Source organism: Argentina anserina, chromosome 4, assembly GCF_933775445.1.
Source record: "Argentina anserina chromosome 4, drPotAnse1.1, whole genome shotgun sequence".
Lineage (NCBI taxonomy): Eukaryota > Viridiplantae > Streptophyta > Magnoliopsida > Rosales > Rosaceae > Argentina > Argentina anserina.
In genome coordinates, this window is record NC_065875.1 from 2,561,276 (window position 1) to 2,581,083 (window position 19,808).

At 37.7% G+C, this 19,808-nt stretch overlaps 2 protein-coding genes and 1 pseudogene across 4 annotated transcripts; 2 read left to right on the forward strand and 1 right to left on the reverse strand.

Moving 5' to 3' along the window:
• Positions 1-2,403: 2,403 nt before the first annotated feature.
• Positions 2,404-6,974, forward strand: LOC126791928 (putative E3 ubiquitin-protein ligase XBAT34). Of its 3 annotated transcripts, XM_050518431.1 has the most exons (11): positions 2,404-2,595; positions 2,676-2,790; positions 2,894-2,974; positions 3,105-3,193; positions 3,296-3,387; positions 3,590-3,671; positions 4,418-4,520; positions 4,650-4,694; positions 5,270-5,355; positions 5,960-6,122; positions 6,219-6,974. In XM_050518431.1, the coding sequence occupies exons 1-11, from the start codon at positions 2,494-2,496 to the stop codon at positions 6,695-6,697; spliced, it is 1,437 nt and encodes a 478-aa protein (XP_050374388.1). In that variant the 5' UTR covers positions 2,404-2,493; the 3' UTR covers positions 6,698-6,974. The 3 variants fall into 3 exon arrangements, with proteins under 3 accessions (XP_050374388.1, XP_050374386.1, XP_050374387.1); XM_050518429.1 differs by having other exon boundaries at positions 2,406-2,595; positions 5,960-6,974; XM_050518430.1 differs by lacking the exon at positions 4,650-4,694 and having other exon boundaries at positions 2,406-2,595; positions 5,960-6,974.
• Positions 6,975-7,870: 896 nt separating this feature from the next.
• Positions 7,871-12,293, reverse strand: LOC126790994 (serine/threonine/tyrosine-protein kinase HT1-like; annotated as a pseudogene).
• A 4,129-nt stretch (positions 12,294-16,422) lies between these two features.
• On the forward strand, positions 16,423-19,808 carry LOC126791931 (meiotic recombination protein DMC1 homolog). Its single transcript, XM_050518434.1, has 14 exons — positions 16,423-16,516; positions 16,813-16,904; positions 16,986-17,057; positions 17,175-17,213; positions 17,312-17,369; positions 17,464-17,509; positions 17,614-17,659; positions 18,170-18,231; positions 18,362-18,428; positions 18,514-18,606; positions 18,692-18,760; positions 18,874-18,952; positions 19,159-19,325; positions 19,486-19,808. Exons 1-14 carry the CDS (start codon positions 16,423-16,425, stop codon positions 19,528-19,530), a joined length of 1,029 nt encoding a protein of 342 aa, XP_050374391.1. The 3' UTR covers positions 19,531-19,808.

Consider the following 19,808-nt stretch of genomic DNA (forward strand, 5'->3'; position numbering starts at 1 on the left):
TTTACCCAACTGGGGATTTATATGCAGGCCCTAATCTTAGACCTAGACTCATTTTCTCATATGCTAAAGTTCATAATTGAATGCAAATTTAATTTGGCCAACCAAGTGTAGACCTCGATATCATGTAGCTGCCAACCAATATTGTACATATTCTCAACTGTTTTTTCTGTAACAACTAACAAATACGGTAGTATATACTCAAGTACTGTACAGTGTTGTGGAAAATCTGAATCTAAGATCTCTATCGCTCTATATTCTCTACGCAGGAGTGGCCACATTAGCTTCTTATAGTTGGCAAAATGTCAATTTCAAACAATTTAGGCCATCCATATCTTGCATGCCATTCCACCAAGAGGGTAAATTAGAGTCTAATTATTAGACACTGGTTGAGACGTTGAGTAGTTGGGTTCCTTAAAACATGCATACACGAAATCATCAAACAAAACGTAAATTTGAATGTACTTAGCATATGTATCGGTACATAGTGAGCCTATTTCAACCTTTTTCTATTTCAATATTTCTAGATTAGAACTAAAATTTGCACTCCCATTTCCACATTATTGCAATGTTTCAACATTGGGGAGTGAAAAATTTCAATCCACTCATGGCATCTTTGTTTGATTAAATCCCCCTATCTGTGAATTGTTAAATGTGGAGTGGAAAAATCAATTTCCTTTCAACATCTTTAGGCAGATCAACAATTGAACATGTTGCGTTTGTTTGTTTGTTTGTTATTTTAATTCTCATACAATCTTTCAACGGGGGTTAGGCTAAGCTTAATCCTTTGGTACACATGTTTTTAATCATGATATAACCCAATTGACTATGCCAACCCCCTCTCTAATGTCACACAAACTACATTTCAATTGAATGCTTAAAAATGTATAAAGAAACATACAGTATCTAATATCCAATACCACATTTCATATGTAAAGTCACAAACGACCTTACCCAAACTCAGATGAACACACAAGTCGGGATAAACAACCGATTATCTTTGAAAATCATGTCCTGGAGTGGGAAATAAATTTGCTGACCACCTTCTATTTGCCCACCTTTCTAAACTCATGTCATGTGTCCAATTGCTCAATTATCATCTAACTTTGAGTTGATAAAACACACATGACATGAATTTAGAATGGTGGACACAAGGTGAGCAAATAAAAAGTAGTCGACAAATTTGATTTTCCTTCTTTTTTTGCGGCTCAATTATATCTTACAAATTTGTTATGGAGCTATAGGTACGGTTCTCATTAAGCATATGTAGCAATCAGGGGCGGCCCAGAGGGTGTGCCAAACGTGCGGTTGCACAAGGCCTCCGATTTCCAGAGGGCCTCAAATATATTATATTTTTTGGTATATACATTTACTAAACCAATATATATTAATGCAATACATGCACAAATAACACTTCTCATATCAGTTGGCAATCTCTTGGGTTTTTTTAACTCTCCTTGTCTTATGGTCTAGGCTGCATGGAATCGGGTACGGGTACGTGGAAGCGAAACGTTTGGAAACGCGGAAGCATATTTTTCAAATTTTTTAGGAAGCGGGTACGTTTTAGAAACGTCGAAAAAAATATATAAATATATATATAAATTATACAAAAAATAAATATAATAACAAATTTTTGATTTTAGTAACTCAAAATCTCAAATAACTTAAATAACTTGGTATTCAACATTCGAAAATAATACAAATATAATGAGAGATTTAGGTATCAACAAGAGAGAAGGAGGGTCGGCGACTCGGCGGGAGGTCAAAAATATGTCGAAATAAGTCATTTGACTCGACGAATGTAGGTCTAGCCCACCGCGTTTCCAAAACACATTTTTCTGGAAACATGTTTCCGGGCGTTTCCGGCGCGTTTCCGAACGTTTCCGTCGCGTTTCCGGAATGGTTATGCTTCAGAAGCAGGAAACGTGGGTGTATGCACGTTTCCGTGCTTCCTAGCTTATGGTAAGTGGTTCGAACTCCATTATATTTTTTATTTGTATGTATTTTAAGACATTAATTATTTTCTTTCTCAACCGTTTGTTTAGTTTTCTTTTTGTGATAAATTTTTTTTCTTTTGTATCTCTCATCTCTATTCTTCTTTTTGATTATCTCTGTCAATTCTTTTCAATAAAATTTTGAAATTATTATGTAATATATATATAAATCTCAGTAAAAAAAAATTTCGCACATGTCTCTAAGTTCAACGGACCGGCCCGGGTAGCAATCAGTTAAGCGACAGCATACTTGACTAACAAAATTAACATAATATTTTCTTACTCCAAATTCCAAAAGGGAGAGGGACCACAACATAAAATACCGTTCCCGACTTCTCCTCTTCTCTTCGTCGCTAAGTCACTCACCGCATTCAATTATTTCTTCCTCCTTCCTCCGCTCCTTTATTTTGACGCGCCCAATTTCCCTTAAATCACCAAAATCCCTCATTTTTGTTTGTTAACCCAATCTCTCTCTCAAAACCCTAGACCCCTCAATTTCCGAATGGGCCTGCAGCAATCCAAGGAGGAGCTCCTCTACGATCATGTCGGCTCTGCCAACGTCGACGGCATCAAATCGCTCCACTCCCAAGGCGCCGGCCTCGAGGTAAATTCAATTCTTCAATTCGATTACACTTTCTCTTAACCAGTTGATGATTTTGTCGGTGTCTTGTTTTTGGTGGTCAGTGGATTGACAGGGAGGGGAAGACTCCGTTGATCGTGGCGTGTATGAACCCGGGGCTTACGAATGTCGCCAAGACCTTGATTGAGCTCGGTGCTAATGTGAACGCCTATCGCCCCGGTATGAGGAGTTGTTGAGGGATTGTGTAGTGTTAAGTTTGATTGAATTTCGTGTTGAATTGTGTTGTGGTGGTGATTGTTTGTTGTTGAAATGTGTGGGTTAGGTCGGCAAGCCGGGACGCCGCTGCATCATGCGGCTAAGAGAGGGCTGGAGGAGACTGTCAATTTGCTTCTTTCGCGTGGAGGTTTGTTAGTTGTGGTTTTTGTTGTTGTAAACGCATGTTGTGTGTGGATAGGTTGTTTTTTGGAGTGAGTTTAGTGCGGCTTTTCGTGTCGGATGTGAAGCTTGTTTGTTTGGATTTTTTGTTGTTTCAGCGAATGTGTTGATCATGAATGATGACTGTCAGAGTCCTCTTGATGTTGCTAGAGCGAAAGGGCACAGCAACGTTGTTCGCGCAATTGAGGTGTGTTTTTGAGTTTCAGTGTGGAATGTCGGTGGGTTGATGTGATGTGCTGCATTCTGTTGTTTGCTGTTTCTGAATAGTAGTTCTTGTGAATGTATGTAGGGGCATATTTGCTTATTCTCGGGTTGGCTGAGGGAATTTTATGGTCCTGGATTTCTGGAAGTGCTTGCTCCTCAGTTGGTTTCAAGAAAAGTGTAAGTCACATGTGGAGGTTTTGCCATATTGAAGTATATACCTTTTTTCGTTTAGCTGTCTTGCATTTGTATGCATTTACAGCACGACAAACTCTCTCAAGAAATATGACTGATGCTTGACCTGCTCTGAAGAAAGTAATGCAGCTTGTTTTAAGTGATTTTCTGTATGGTCAATTATATTTTTTTTCTGATTCTCTTGCAGTTGGGCTGTTGTCTTGCCATGTGGTTCCCGCAAACCTACCAAGCCTTACAAGTTGGAGCTTGCCATCTATTCTAGTCTACAGGTATTAACAAGTATAATATGTGATTCGAATATAGAGTAGAAGTTTAGCTTTTGTTTTTATCGTTCTTAATTGTAATCATCTAAAGTACTTTCACCATTCATATACGTGATATGGATTCGAGATAGATCAGGACACAACAGTTATATTCTTTTTCAATTTCCAGTGAATAACCTACTCGATTCTTACAATGTGCTCTGAACTTTGGAGTTGAGATGCTTTATAATCTAGCATTATTTCTCTTTTATAGCCTCTTTTAAGTGGAAATTTATAGGAGTTGAATAGACTTTGGGGATGAACTTGATATGGAAATTCATCCCCATTCAACCTCCTGGAGGCTGAAAGACCTTTATTTTTGTTTCAAGTTGGGCCACTGCAGTGATGTCTAAGCATATTCAAGTGATATACATTTATTCTGCCACTAAAAAGCCACTGGCTTCTTAGCTTTAAAGTATAATGTTCCTTTTTGTCAGTCAATTTCTACTGTGATAAATACAATGCATTTACTGGTCATGTAGGGTTTAGTAACATATTGTCATGTCACATATGTTCTTGTTGGTGTTTTCTGATGTTGGCTCATTTTCTATCATCTGTAATTTTAGAGTCCAACATTATTGATTATTATTTTTTCTCTACTCTAGATTGAAATATCTTTGTTTAATGTGTTTTAATTGCCTAATAGTATGGGCATGTTCTTATTTTGGTGTTCTTATATCTTATTTTAACTTTTTTTTCCCTTTTATAAACAGGATGCCCAACCACGTACGGTTATCGGACTGTGGAAAGTCAATCTGGAAGAACCGAAATCCCATCTGTCTGATCCCTCAGTTATCATTCATGATATCTCCTCAAGTAATTCGTTAATTCTGAAACAGTTTTTAGGGGTGTATTAACCTTGTTTTGATTAGGTCATAAAATGGGAGTTGATGTCATATCATTCCCCCAGCCATTTTTTTAATTGAATTTTATGTCCATGCATAGTCCCAAGAGGCAGGAGACGGAGGCACAGGCATCAAACGCCTAGGCGTAAGTATTGTTTGTTAATCTTAGTTTATTTTGAAAGTGATCTTACGATAAATTAAAGTCGGATATCTTCTGGCTAAAGTACAGTAGTAATGCTGTGATGCCACTCTCCGGCCTCCTAGGCGTAAGTATTGTTTGTTAATCTTAGTTTATTTTGAAAGTGATCTTACGATAAATTAAAGTCGGATATCTTCTGGCTAAAGTACAGTAGTAATGCTGTGATGCCACTCTCCGGCCTCCTATAGTCCTTCCTATCCAAAATAATAGGTTTATTTAAGGAAAAAAAAAGGTCTACAATAGGCATGCTGCATGCAGTCTAATGGACCTGCAAATTTAGGGCATTCTATTTCTGATATTGCTATTTGGTCTTATTCGCTTCCTCCCCAGGTGTTTCCTGCTTTCCAGTTTGATCTTTGGGGCATGGTTGCACCAGGGGCTTCTCTCTGTAGTTTTTTTCGTTACTATTAAATGCTGTATATATCTAGCTAGGATGAATTTAGTTGTAATGTTAAGATCTCAAGTAAGCTCTGTGTATTTTTGTTGTTATGGCATTCAAAGTCTGCATGCTTTCTTTGCAGAAGCACGTATTAGGCTGGCATCTGGAAATGAAAGTGACAAGCAACAACTTCAGTGGTTTACCAATGCATGCAAGGGAATACCACAGGTAAGAGTGATCTGTGTAACTTTATCTCGTTTTTTTTTTCTGTCTTTCCATCCCTCTGAACAATGGAATACCTTACATGATAAATAAGTGTGTGGTGGTAAGTAGTTGCGAGAGTACTTGCAACCTCTTGGGCATTGCGTAAGAAGTTGCAAAAGTTATCTGTTCACTACAACTTTTTTTTAAATCCTCTCTAGCAACTTAGAAATACATAATATCACTGCACAGGAGCGGGTTAATTATTGTTGAGTGAAAAGACAGTTATCTATGATGGGTCATGAAATTTCTGATATTTTCCCTATTACACTTGCCAACTTGCCAACAATAAGATTATGACTTTTGTTGAATGGCTATCTTACTTGCATTGGAGTGGAGTCCCTACATTTGATATAATGAAGTACTTTTCTACAGACTATAATGTAAACAATGTGTGCTAGACTACACTGTTATGTAGTGCAAATTTTTTTTCCATTTTTATTTCTGGTAATGCCATATTTTGTCATATGCTGGACCAAGGTTGGCTATTTTTTCCTGAAATGTCTTCTATGATAAGTCACTAAGCAAGAGTTTGGAGAGCCTATTCTAAATCAGATTTTATAATTTTCAGTCACGACCTGCATTTTTGGGTAATAACAATCCAGCAACTGCACCCCCAGCAACTGCAGAAGATGTAGAGGCGGCAATGACTCTGAGTGCCTCCCTTCAGTCTGCTTCGCAGGAGAGACCACCCTTTCCAGATGCACACCCAACCTATGCATCGAGTGCCTCAGGTAGCTCCAGTACCTCTACAGGTGCTTCTAACTTGAATGGTTGGAGTACGTCCGCAGAGAGTGGGAGCTATAACAGTTGGGGTGCACCAATTGCAGGTGCTTCTTCAAAAGTAAGTAGCAGCGACTGGTCAGGTGTTCAAACTGGCCCAGTTGGCAGCTCAACTGGACATGCAATCTCTAGTACCCAAACAGCTCCTACTTCAGAAATAGTTGTATCATCAACACAATCAGCTGCAAACCCATCTGCTCCACCCCCATCAGCTCCACCAGTTTTAGATGAAAGTCTAGATGAATATCCTATTGCGTATCCATCAATTGATGATAGCCCTATTGATTTGTCAAACCCAACTGTTGAAAGCACTCAGAGTATACCCCCGATGGTCGATGAAAAGAAAGGTGATGAGGTGTCTTCTTCATGTGTGATTTGTTTAGATGCGCCAGTTGAAGGGGCGTGCATCCCATGTGGCCACATGGCGGGATGCATGTCTTGTTTGACTGAGATCAAAGGTAAGAAATGGGGCTGCCCTGTATGCCGAGCGAAAATTGAACAGGTTGTAAGGCTTTATGCTGTATGAGTTGTTCGAATCAACCAGACTATTACTGCAACTCGAACACGTTGCAGTCTTTGAAGAATCTGTTTGTCTCCATTAATAGATGAGGTTCTATGTTACGAGCCCCTCAGGAGATTTTGATGTACATACTCGTAGTCTATCACCTTTAACCATGGTTCTTTTTATGTATCAGTGTCGCATCAGCTTCTTGTTTTAAATTTTCATGGCTTGTAAGTTCTGTATGTAAAACGATCTTATTTCCCAAAAATCTTGAGGGATTGACACAGGTTTCATGTTCATATCTGCTTGTGGACGAGTTATGAGCTTATGATATCTACTTTCCATATCTATTCAGCTTAGATTGTTGCATCTAGTGCATTACTGCGAACACATCTTAATTAGACAATCCTTGACTTGCATATAGGTATGGGAGATGTTGCTCGTTAGTCACTGCAAGCACATCTCAACTTGCACCCTTGACTTACAGAATTGATCCCGACTCTATTGTTCTTAGGCCTTTTCGTGAAGGATTGTACCGTCTCTCTGTCTCTCTCTCTCTCTCTCTCTCTCTCTCTAAGAAATCTTTTCCTTCTCTGTCATTTGTGTAAAGAAATTGCTTAACGTGCAGAATAGTTAATTTTCACTTTCCATTTTAGTATATGTTACACTGTTATATTATAAAAACACTCTTCCTAATCTGTTACTGTCATCAACACCAAGAAAAGGCTGAGGGTAGAGAAATCTTATCTTGGCTGAGAAGTATCAAGTTGTGTACTGTATTCAATAATCGAGAGAATGTATATATACCGTCAATATTGAAGTATCAACAAGGCGATCAATTTACAAAATACTACCTCATACTCTCATAGAATATTTGGAACTGCAGTACTACTTCCAATAGTATGTTGTTCGCTACTCACGCGGCTCCTAATGAGTTTCTCTCTTCCTGCTGACAGATATGGAGACATTTTTAATCCCAAAATAATTTAGCAATAATAGTTAGTCTAAAGGCCTGTCTTGTGCCACTGATCGAGACGGCAACTATATAACAGATTTTTTGATGGCATATATATCAAAGATGAAGAAGCTTATTATGCAATGAGGTCATAAGTTCAGCTATCTTCTCAAAACGACGAAACCTTTTCATTTACGTTGTTAAAAATTGACTGCATTATTTTCACATTTTCGACTCCTGAATCACAAGTTCAGAGTACTATACGCTAAAATCAAGATATGAAAATGGAATATGAGCAAATTTGTAGACCAGAATCATGACTTATTTTCTTCCATATTTTGGAATATATATATATATATATATATAATGGGTAGTACTATTAACACACCCCAAATTGTTATTCACACACCCCTCCATGATAAGAGCCAATCATAAAGCTTATTTTAGGGGTAAATTTATAAATTCAATAAATTTTCTAGTGATAGAATAATGGAAGGGGTGTGTGAATAGCAATTTAGGGTGTGTTAATAGCATAATCCTATATATATATATATATATATATACCATATAACACACTATTGAATATTGCAGAGAAAACATCTCGAGCAAGGGAGGACTGGAACTCTTCAAAAACCTTATCTACCTGCCAAAACTCGGGTCTTTTCTCCGGCTGAAACAACCAACATTGCTCTATCAAGGCTCCCATTGCAGGAGGACAATCATTTGGGATAGTGGCCTCAAATTCTTATTTAAAAGTTAAAACTGCAAAACGCAACTTGAATGGGATTCATCTCCTCAGAGGGAATCGTTCCTGCAACTAGCTCCCACAAAATGAGTCCAAAACTGTAGACATCCGCCCATAGGATTTACGCTTAATCATTTCGGGGGTCATCCAATAAGGTCCCGTCAAAGAATTACAGTGTGCCTCCTCACATGCTATGCCAAAATCAGCAATTTTCAGCCTAAATTCTTTATCGATAAGGATATCCTCAGGTTTTGGGTCACGGTGCATGACTCCTTGCTAGTGGATGTATTCCATTCCCCGAGCGATGTCCAAGGCCATGGCAATTAGTTTCTCTAAGGGGAGAGATTTGTGAACCCCCATGGAACCCTCATCTAACTATTATATGACTACAAAAAAAAAAAGGCTTTTTGCAAGCTGCAATGAAGTTTATAACATTTATATGGATGGTTGTCTACAATACCTTAGGTATAGAATACTCCGGATTATTATTTTTTGAACTAAAATTATAATTTTATTGAACTAAATTTACAATATTAAGAACAAAGTTTTTTTTTTAATCAACGACGTATAGTCTCAAATATATATATAATCAAATGTACGGTATACCATGAACACACTCCCACCCGTTTCATAAGGCAACGTAATTGAGAGTGCACAACCTAAGTAAGTAACCAAAGAGTCTATAAACCTAGACAAACTAATAACAGAACTAGATCTATGACAAAATCCGCTGCGGTCTTGCTCAAATAGTAACAAAAAAAACCAAAAAAACCCATGTCAGTATCCGCTAACTTATTCTTGAAACCAAGAAATCCGAGAACTAATCTAGACTGGCACCCTCCAGAGAGGTGTTCGCAGAACTCACCGGTTCCACCACCAACGGGGTCGCCAAATTCGGCTCAACCCCACCTCGACCTTGTCTCAACCTAAAGGACCACATCTTGGCCCATTGTGGCCCAATCCTTGCAACCTCCACCTCTACCGCACCGTTGTCGACCTCAACCTCACCACCAAGCCGATATTGGTGTAGAAAACCAACCATGTTCGCAACCCAGAGGTCGGGCTCATAGTCACTCACTCCAACGCTAACCGTCTTGGACCTCCTGTTGCAAATTCCAGGAATGCCTGGAGTATCATGACCACCATCCCAACGCTTGCCACCACCGTCGAAAACGAAGCCAGCCCTGGCCGTCGGAAACCGGACTAGAACCATCCCAAAAACCTTCCATGGTCGCGCTAGATCCACCTAAAACACCTCCTTCCTGGGAGAAAACCTGCTATGTCCAAAGCCGAGACCACCGCACCGCCAACGGCAATGATGAGACCAAGGTAACATAGGCCAAAGCCTAGAATGATCTCCCTTTGAAGGAGGAGGTTGGCAGTGGCCTTGAAAGAGAGGCACTCAAACCCTAGCATCTGTTTTCAAGTGATAGATAGAGTTAACAAAAAGAGTTTATTGAGAACAAAGTTACAACATGTGTCTTTTATATTTATAAATAACTAAACAAATTTACCACATTGACAACTATTTGTTCATAATCTCGTAAAATATTATGGGTGAAGTAATTACAACTAATTTAACTAGAATTGCCTAAAACATTACCCTATTTACTACAATGACAACAAATTTGTTGTGATATCAGTAAATGAGGCATCACATACATAGAGGTACCTAAAACAATTCCATTTGTATGGTGCATGCAAGAAAGAAGATTGATCTCTTTGTTAAATTTTTCTCCAATGTTGCTGCCAAGGCTTTACCTTCATCATCTTTCGATACCTCAATCATCTTAATTGCAATAGATTCCTCATTGTAAATCCTATGATAAATCTTGCTATGAGCTCCATGTGCAAATTGAAAAATCAACACAAACTCATCAACTACTATATCCCCCGCATCAAGAATCCCATCACAACGCTCAAGACTCTTAGCCTTAGGTGATTCTTTCTTCTTCGATATACTCGATTTATCACTGACTTTTCATTAATGATGACATTCACCTAAGAGGGATAGTATTTAAAGATGCATGCGACAGATGTAAAACCTTATGTTATACATTTTTCATGTACAACTTTCCCATGATTCCCATATCTTATTGTATTCTCCGACAGTGTGGTGTTGAAAATCTCTTCATATATGTCTAAACTTTCTTGACTACATAAGTAGGGTTCTTAACTTGCTTTCCGATAAAGGGGACAAAGATCTATTGTTCCCCTAGATCTTTGCATCATTGCGGCTCGACTTCTGCCTAGAAGCAAGAGCTACCGTGATATTGTTGCTACTACATGCAATTTGATGTCGTTTTGTACTTCGTGAAGTCTTTATGAGTTATTGCACTGTCATGACATAAGCATATGTTGTTTGCAAAGAGATCTACATATGTGTTTCCAATCAATCAACTTGCCTGTGGGATCCAATGTTGTTGTTTTCATTACCAACCACAGTAATAAATCATGCACCAAGTTTGCGGCCTTTTTTTCTACTAGATCATTCTTTTGATTGACCATGCAGCAACCATGAGGCTCAAGATCACTAGAAGAGAAGGTGAGCATGTGTGTCCTAGGTGTTTGATGCCTAAAACCTGTCTGAGTCGACGATATATATTTTTATGTTGTACTAATCAATTTACTTCATGAGTTTTATAATTAACTAGAATCACCAAAATGCAATCTAACTTAAACTACGTAATGGTAGTGATTCCTCAGGGACTAACCCCTAAAGATGTTATGAGACTCAAGGATGCCAGTATTTATGCCATCAATGGCTTGATGATGCACACCCAGCAGGTACTACAAAAGTTGAACTTTCAATTTCTTATTTTGATGATGCACTCTAACAAGGTAAAAAAAAATGTTGAGTTAGAATTTATTTGTTATTGTTGGATGATGCTCACCCAAAGTTATATGGGGTATGTGGTTATTGTGATGTTTTCAAAATATAATTTTGAAATTGAGTTCTTCGGTGATGTGTGATTGATAACTATTAATGCTTTGGCTGCTATAATGGCATACCAATCTTGGTAGAAGGCCAATACAACAACACTACTAGCTGGATAAATTTCACATATTGGAATGTATAGAGCTCAAAGACTAAAAAATTGATAATTTCTCCGAAATATCGATGAAATTATCGTTTTTTTATGGGAGCAAATTATCGTGATATACTAACATAATTTCGTTGGAAAGACTAAAAAATAGTGATAATTTCAAGAAGATTCGAGAAATTGATGAAATTCGTGAGATTTTGTCCATTTTCTCGAAGCTCAGAGACTTTCTTGCAACCCAACACAGGCACAAAGCCCAAATTTGATCCAAAATTCAGCTACATAAATGATTGTAGAATCATTCAGCCTTCTGGTAGATGTTATACTTGGAACTCTTCTTATGTTATAGTCATCCAAACAACTAGTATTTTAAATTTCTATGCTCTTGTTTTCAAATTGTGGGGTCTAGTTATTTTTATCGTATTAATCTTACTAAGAGAGGAGACCTCACAGAACGCCTAGTATGTTATACTAATTCCCTGTAATTTGTTGTTGTGTTGTACTTCGTGAAGCTTTTATGAGTTATTTCACTATCATGACATATGCATATGTTGTTTCCAAAGAGATCCGCAAATGTGTTTCCAATCAATCAACTTGCATGTGGGATTCAATGCTGTTATTTTCATTACCAACCACGGTAACATCTTTGGGATCTTTTACGCTCAAGTATTGCCTCTTGAGAGTAGCGTGGTTGTAACGTCTCATAAAAATGAGAGCTTGAGTCTTGGAAACAAGAGAAAAAAACGGTAAAGGGTCAGAGAACATGCCCTGAATCCCTCTGCTATCAAAAGCAAGCTCCATATCGGAGACTGAGCGGTGATATTCCTTGCCTTCAAGGTCGAGGATGTCAAAATCCGGTCGCGAAAACGGTGACATCTACAAAATCAAACACGTAATCGATTAGATTCAAGTATAACATAACTTAGAAGGGGTGACGTATATGGTCCCAAGAAAAATCAATGTAAACGGTGATACTCACGATCGTACCCAAAACAGCGGTGCACTCAAGAAACCACACAAAATTGATTAACTTCCATTTGAAAACAATCGTAACTCCCCTAAGACTGTCACACAAAAAAACGTTGACTAAATAGATGAGTGGTGAGTTCGCTCGTTTAGCCTCATCCGCGGTATAAGAACGACGAAAAAAGGGAAAAGACGAATAGTGATCGATAATATATATATATATATATATATATATATATATATATGTGTGTGTGTGTGTTTGTGTGTGTGTGTATATATATATATATATTAAAATATACCTTTGAAAGATTAGGGGTGTCAGAAACGCTTGTTTTGAGATAAAGAAGTTTCCATATAGCGTAGGTGTTGCCTTTAATGATCGCGTTTCTTGCGTGAATATGGTGGATGAGCAATTTTGAAAGTCACTAGTCGGAACGAAGAAAAATATGAAATTTTCTGTTTTCTTAAGGCTCTAAAAGTTCAAGGTTTTAGAGCGAAATGTGTGATAACGTGATCAAATATGATGATTACGAAAATAGTTCGAAGAATAACTGTAACGTTATTGAATGATATGGGGGCCTATACATAGACATTACATAGACAAAATCTCGAATGATCTGGAATCATAATCTAATACGGAGATTGAAATTTATCTCTAATAGGAAATCTAAATAGGCTAAGACACACATGATATAATAATAATTTTTCCGAAACAATCTCTAAATTATCAATGAAATCAAAAACCAGGAAGGCTCTAAACTACATAAATATGTGTGTATTATGTTGAAAATTCATAACTTTCTAGGTTTTGGCTGAAGATTTTTGCACGGCATTTAAATTTCACCCTTCCAGACTCCAATTCAAAACCAAACAAAGAGTTGTTGCACATTAATAAAAAATTACAAATACAAAAAGTACTTAACTACATAAGCTTTGATTCATATAAATTTTCGTTGGGTGGAAAACACAAAACTCAATTACATCGTTTTTTTTTTGTCGTCGCATCTATCGTTGCATCATCTCGATCGACCATCCAATCTATCTTCTTGTCGACCGTACAAATCTATCGAACGATAAACTGGATTTTTTTATTTTTGATCGCTTGATCCAGAACGAGAACAATCACCACAATCGCTCAATTCTATCTAGCTCCATACCTATACAAATTTTTGTGTAAGTCAAATTTTTTTGTCTCTCCCTTTATCCTTCGATCAGTTAATTGTAGGTCAATGCATCAAACTCAAGCTTTTGGCAAAGGTAACAACTTTTCGTCCCACATCGGAAATTTTCCATACCTGCTAGTGTTAAGGTACGACCAATTGGAGATACCGTGATTAACTCTAACCGTCAAATACAATTCCTCCGAATAATATGGAAAGAAGAATTCAAAACTCTGGTAGTTCTGGTGTGCCCCCATCGCTTGTTTTGATGAAAAGGTCGTACCAAAAATCCATGCCATCACCCATGTCTGAAGGGAATAGAAGTACTTGAGGTTGTGTTTGATCGATTGCGCCCCCCTAAAAACTCTAATGGACTTGTCATACTCTCAAAATGAACGTATTCTGGCTCTGCATATTGGCTTGTGAGATTGGAAGTGCTACATGTAGCTGATGTGGTGTTGTCACGTTTCTGTAGTCTCTTCTTCAAGTGGGTATGCCATAATTTTTCTACATTTTTAATTTCATTATAAAGCTTGCTGCATGCGACTGCTGACCAATTGAAAAATAAAAGATATATACGTGATTAAATTATGTACATGATCGAGTTTGGCACTTTGTTATGCAAGTACAAAGTATATGCCTATCTATATATGACACGTACATATTGCAAGAGGACAATCCTTTGTAATAGGTACCCTCAAATTCTTTTTTGAAACTGCAAACGCAACTTGGATGGAATTCATCTCCTCCTCCCCCCCCCCCCCCCCCCCCCCCCCCCCCGGGCAGATCCACCTGTTATGCCCATGCACAAAACCACCGATATTCCTTCTCTAATGATTTAGGGCAAACTCAGGAACGTAATCAGGAAACTTAGCCACGGGGTGATAAGCCTTTCCGCTTGTGTACGATCTACTCCATTACCAATAGCAAGATCTACTCTTTCATTTCCCTGCGCAAACTATACAACTCAGTGAACTCACACCGTTACCTCTCTCTCTCTCTCTCTCTCTCTCTCTCTCTCTCGGCGGCATATTTGATCTGGCATATCATAGCTAAGTCTTAGCATATTTAATTAAGTGAATGCATGGCTCAAGAAATTATCAAAGAACAAAGAGAGAACACTTAATTCCTTAGTTTACGTAGGTATCAACATCCACTACAAAAAACATAAGCGATGAGCACAAATGAATTGTGGCTCAAATGCGGGTGTTGATGGTGTCCAACCCCTAAAATTCCACAAAATCCCCTTACAAATGTGACTTTTTAAGTATAATATTTATGAGTTAGTTAGTGGCAGAACTTGGAACCAAATTCCCGATGAGCTAATTTAGTATGAAATTTTATTTTCAATACTAATAATTACATAATCATACCATATTTAGAAGTCAAATGTATCATTATTATATACGACTGTATCATAATTATAGCAATTAAATCATAATTCTATGTAATCATACCATAATTATTAACAAATATATAATATAATTAGGTGCAATTATACCATAATTAAAGGGAAACTTTTCATGTGGAGGCCATGGCCCCTCCTGCCCCTTAAAGGATCTGCCCTGAGGTTGGCTACACCATCAACACCTACACTTGAGCCACAATTCATTTGTGCTCATTGCTCATGTTTTTTTGTAGTGATCTGTCACAAGTGTGTGGTATTCGTTGAAAAACTGAATTGTGGCTCATTGCTCATGTTTTTTTGTAGTGATCTGTCACAAGTGTGTGGTATTCGTTGAAAAACATATGACAAAATATTTTTTTTTTGAAAATAAGATGACAAAATATTGAGTCAAGTAAGTACGTACCCATACTGCTATATAGGGTTGTAAGTAGGCTCGAGCCGCTCGTGTTCGGTTCGATTTTAACCCGTTCGGCTCGAACTCATAAAGTTAAATGAGCCAAGTTTGAGCTCAATATTACGCCCGACTTTGAAAATGAGCCGAGCTTGAACAACAAGTATTCGGCTCGTTCGACTCGTTTAGCTCACAAGTTACCTCGAACTCGTTAAAAGCTTAGCTCGTTTATTAAGCTTGACTTAATAACTTTTATAATATATATATATATATATATATATATAAATTTTTATATCAGAAATAATATTAAAAATGTATTATAAATAATAATTAAATGAAACCCTAATCTTATTGTACAATGTACACTATATAAATAGTGTTTACTAAGAGCCATAATTCGATCAGTTCCATAAATTTTTCACCACCCCAAATGGCCAAACCTCATCATCAATTCGTCATGGAGCCACAAGCAGGTACTCTACTATTATATTCTTTCTTAATTAAAAGAGATTTTATATGATGTTATGACATCAAATTTTGAATTTTATTTTGAATTTCTTGATTTTAAAATATTAATTTCAAATGATTCAAGCCGGCTCGAGCCTAACTTGAGCTTTTTCAAGCCGAGCCGAGCTTGAACATGAAGAAAAAAAATCAAATTTTAGCCAGGCTCAAACTCGACCGAATGAAAACGATCCAAACGTGAACAACTCAGGCTCAGCTCGGCTCATTTACACCTCTATCGCTATATAGAAAGTTTACTTATCCAGTGGGGAGGGTAAGAAAGTAAGTCCACATGTAACACAAAGTCGGCTTAACACCCATCTGTAAAAACGGCACCGTTTTGGTCCATTCCCGCTCTTTAAATTGAGAGCCCCTCTCATTCTTCCCCATTCAAATTTCAAATACAGTTTCTCTCTCTCCAAGACCTCCACCGAACGTCGCCGTTTCGTCACTCAAAACCAGAGAGAGCGAAGATGAAGTAAGTCTCAGATCTGCACACTCCTCTCTCTATTTGCTTCAATTCCGATCGTATTAACCTTCTTTTTCACTTTGAATTTAACCTAACCTCTCTCTCCGATGGTCCTCAGAGCCGAAGATCAAGGCCAGCTTCAGCTCGTTATGCGCGAAGAGATCGAGGATGAAGACGACCTCTTCGAAGTCATCGATAAGCGTAAGCCTTCGCTCCTTTCTCAATTTCCGTTCACAAATTTCAATTCTCGCTTCGATTTTGTTCGATCTATGCTTATACTCATGGCTTGAAGCTCAATCGCTCTCGGTTTTCAGCTTTTGATGATTTTGTTTAATTTTTCTCAAACAATTTCCAGAATCTATGAATCGAGCTTTGTTTTTAGTTAACCTGAGCTCGATTTTGTTCGCCGATGTACATTTAGACCTAATTTTTGTGTGAAATTCAGTTTGAACAAATTAGGAGATGAAATTTCTTATCGGAATTCGATTTGTGTGCAGTGATTGCTCAGGGAATTAACGCCGGTGATGTTAAGAAGCTTCAAGACGCAGGGATTTACACCTGCAATGGCTTGATGATGCACACCAAGAAGGTAAAAGGAGTTTGAGTTGAAATTTCATTTACTGTGTTTTGTTGCTGTTCGATTTTCTTAGTTTTGAATTGTGTTTCGTAGAACTTGACTGGAATCAAAGGCTTGTCTGAGGCTAAAGTCGATAAGATATGTGAAGCTGCTGAGAAGATTGTGGTTAGTGCTCAACTATTGCATGATCTCACATGTTAATCTAAGATTTTTTGTGGTGGATATCGATTGTTAACTTGCTTATCGAGTTTTTTTTTTTTTTCGTTTTTTTTTTCTTTACAGAACTTTGGATATATTACGGGTAGTGATGCCTTGACCAGGGTGAGTGCGTAGTTGTGATAGTTTTTGAGTTTGATTGAATCGTATAAGAATTGAGCTATTTGGTAATTTGAGATGTTGATGTATGTTCTTATATACAGAGAAAGTCCATTGTCAAAATTACAACTGGAAGCCAAGCTCTTGATGAGCTATTGGGAGGTAATCTCGCGGCCTTAGCTGTTCATTTTCTGTAGAGTATGCTTTACATGCGGTTGATCTGGTTTGATTCATTTTGTTTGTTCATTGATTGAAGGGGGGATCGAAACTATGGCAATCACTGAAGCATTTGGGGAATTTCGGTAGGCACACCTTGCAGTTTTGTTGATGTACTTGTTGCATTTGACTAAGGAGTCTCTATTCTGAATTTGTACCTCTTTACTGACCATTTAAACACCAATTTGAGGTCTGGGAAAACACAGCTGGCACATACTCTCTGCGTGTCTACACAGGTACATCTCTCTCCTTACAAGGAACTCTTTGGTGGTAGTGTAAAACTCCGAGGTGTTCCTTTACATACTGAATCAAGAAGGGTCCAATTTTTTGAAAATTTATAGAGTTATGACTGTAATTGTCAGTTTGCTGAGAGTTTAGTTTACTATAGAAGCAATGTTTCTGTGGTTATCGTGATGTTCTCAAAAATATAATTTGGAAATTGAGTTCTTGGGTGATGTTTGAACAATTGATAAGCTGCTGAAATTTCCAACCAATTTCTGTTGGCGGCCAGTACTACTAGCTAGCGAAAATTTTCATATTTGAATATCCGGCTTGAGCTAATCATCAGCAGCTATGTGTGTGAGTGTGGACGAACGCTTATGTGTCTATGTTTCAGACCAATAATACTATCTAGCTAACATTTCAGTGATTTCACAATGGTATATGCAGTTTGATTAAAATATCAAAATATCTGTGTGTGTCTGCATATTTATAGCCTTGCTGACTGGTTTGCATGTTATGTGCAGCTGCCTACTAACATGCATGGAGGAAACGGAAAGGTTGCTTACATTGATACAGAAGGAACTTTGTATCCTTTTGCTTTCCATCTCTTTTACTGTTTCTTATATTTTTATTTTATTGTATGTCAACGAAAGGATGAGAAATTGAGAACTATTATCTAGCACATATGTTTTCTTCTTAACCAAGTGCACTTGCAGCCGGCCTGAACGCATTGTACCAATAGCTGAAAGGTTTGGCATGGATCCAGGAGCTGTCCTCGACAATGTAAGCTTCTTTTATCTGTTTTTAGCAGTTAAACTACGGATACAATTTCTGTGAACTGACAAGCCCTTTCCTGTGACTGCAAAAGATCATTTACGCTCGTGCTTTTACTTATGAGCATCAGTATAATCTGCTTCTCGGTCTGGCTGCAAAAATGGCTGAAGAGCCATTCAGACTTCTGGTAAAGACTTTACTAATAGTACTCTTATATAATAAAATCATTGAGAGACCTGGATGTTTGATTTGTATGTGTTCTTGTTTTTCAGATTGTAGATTCAGTGATTGCTCTCTTTCGTGTGGATTTTACTGGGAGAGGAGAGCTTGCGGATCGCCAGGTCAGTTTACTGACTCCCTGCATTGCATATTCTATTTTAAACGTAGCATTTTTCTTCTTGGAGTCTTTACAAGTCATTTCAGTATCATGAAATAAGCACATTGTTGTTTGCAGCAAAAACTGGCACAGATGCTTTCCCGTTTAATCAAGATTGCTGAGGAGTTCAATGTTGCTGTCTATATGACCAACCAAGGTAATGAATTATAGACCAAATTTGAAGGCCCTTCTCTGCTATATCATTCTTCAAAATTAGACATAGTCAAAAACTGCAAACCAACTTGTTATGTAGTACTCTTAGTTGGGTAAATGATCAGAAGTTTCTGTTGCAATTCTACTGCTCCATTACTTTGAAAATTTTCCTTTTAGAGACTTATTGTGGTGAATCTCATTGTCATGCAGTGATAGCTGACCCTGGTGGCGGAGTGTTCATATCTGATCCAAAGAAGCCAGCAGGAGGACATGTGCTTGCCCATGCCGCAACCATAAGGCTCATGTTCAGGAAAGGCAAAGGTGAACAGCGTGTCTGCAAGGTGTTTGATGCTCCAAACCTGCCTGAGGCCGAAGCAATATCCTTTTTAATTTTTATACCTGACTATGTAGTTTACTCTGCGATGTTTCCGATTAACTGAGTCACCTAAAGTAAAATATAATCCTGAACCGAGTCTATGTGACCATGATCGAGTAAAAGCTAGGCCCATCTACGCTGTTATTCTTGACATTCTGCACGTTTTCCAGATAACTGCAGGAGGCATTGCTGATGCAAAGGACTGAAGTGGAATGCCATTCCGTGATACTTAGAAGAAACAAATTATGTAATGTTCAATTTCCTGCATATATATATATATATATATATATTCATAGAATCGTAGTTTCACATGAAGTTGTAGTGATATGCAGAATACTTAGTCGTAATGATATGCACCAGTATGGTGCAATAGCAACTTATGTAGAAATTGGATGGCTTCAATATGGAATTTATCTAAAGCAGGCTTACTGATTTACCAGATTGCTTATCTCAAATGCAAAAATCATTACGCATCTACTAGACT

Bases quoted from the DNA above. Each gene is read 5' to 3' on its own strand.
- LOC126791928 (XM_050518429.1), top strand. From the start codon at position 2,494: ATGGGCCTGCAGCAATCCAAGGAGGAGCTCCTCTACGATCATGTCGGC. The intron at 3,388-3,589 runs GTAAGTCACATG...ATTCTCTTGCAG, and splicing joins CAGTTGGTTTCAAGAAAAGT to TTGGGCTGTTGTCTTGCCAT. The intron at 4,521-4,649 runs GTAATTCGTTAA...GTCCATGCATAG, and splicing joins CATTCATGATATCTCCTCAA to TCCCAAGAGGCAGGAGACGG.
- LOC126791931 (XM_050518434.1), top strand. From the start codon at position 16,423: ATGGTCCTCAGAGCCGAAGATCAAGGCCAGCTTCAGCTCGTTATGCGC. The intron at 16,517-16,812 runs GTAAGCCTTCGC...ATTTGTGTGCAG, and splicing joins CTTCGAAGTCATCGATAAGC to TGATTGCTCAGGGAATTAAC. The intron at 17,058-17,174 runs GTTAGTGCTCAA...TTTTCTTTACAG, and splicing joins AAGCTGCTGAGAAGATTGTG to AACTTTGGATATATTACGGG.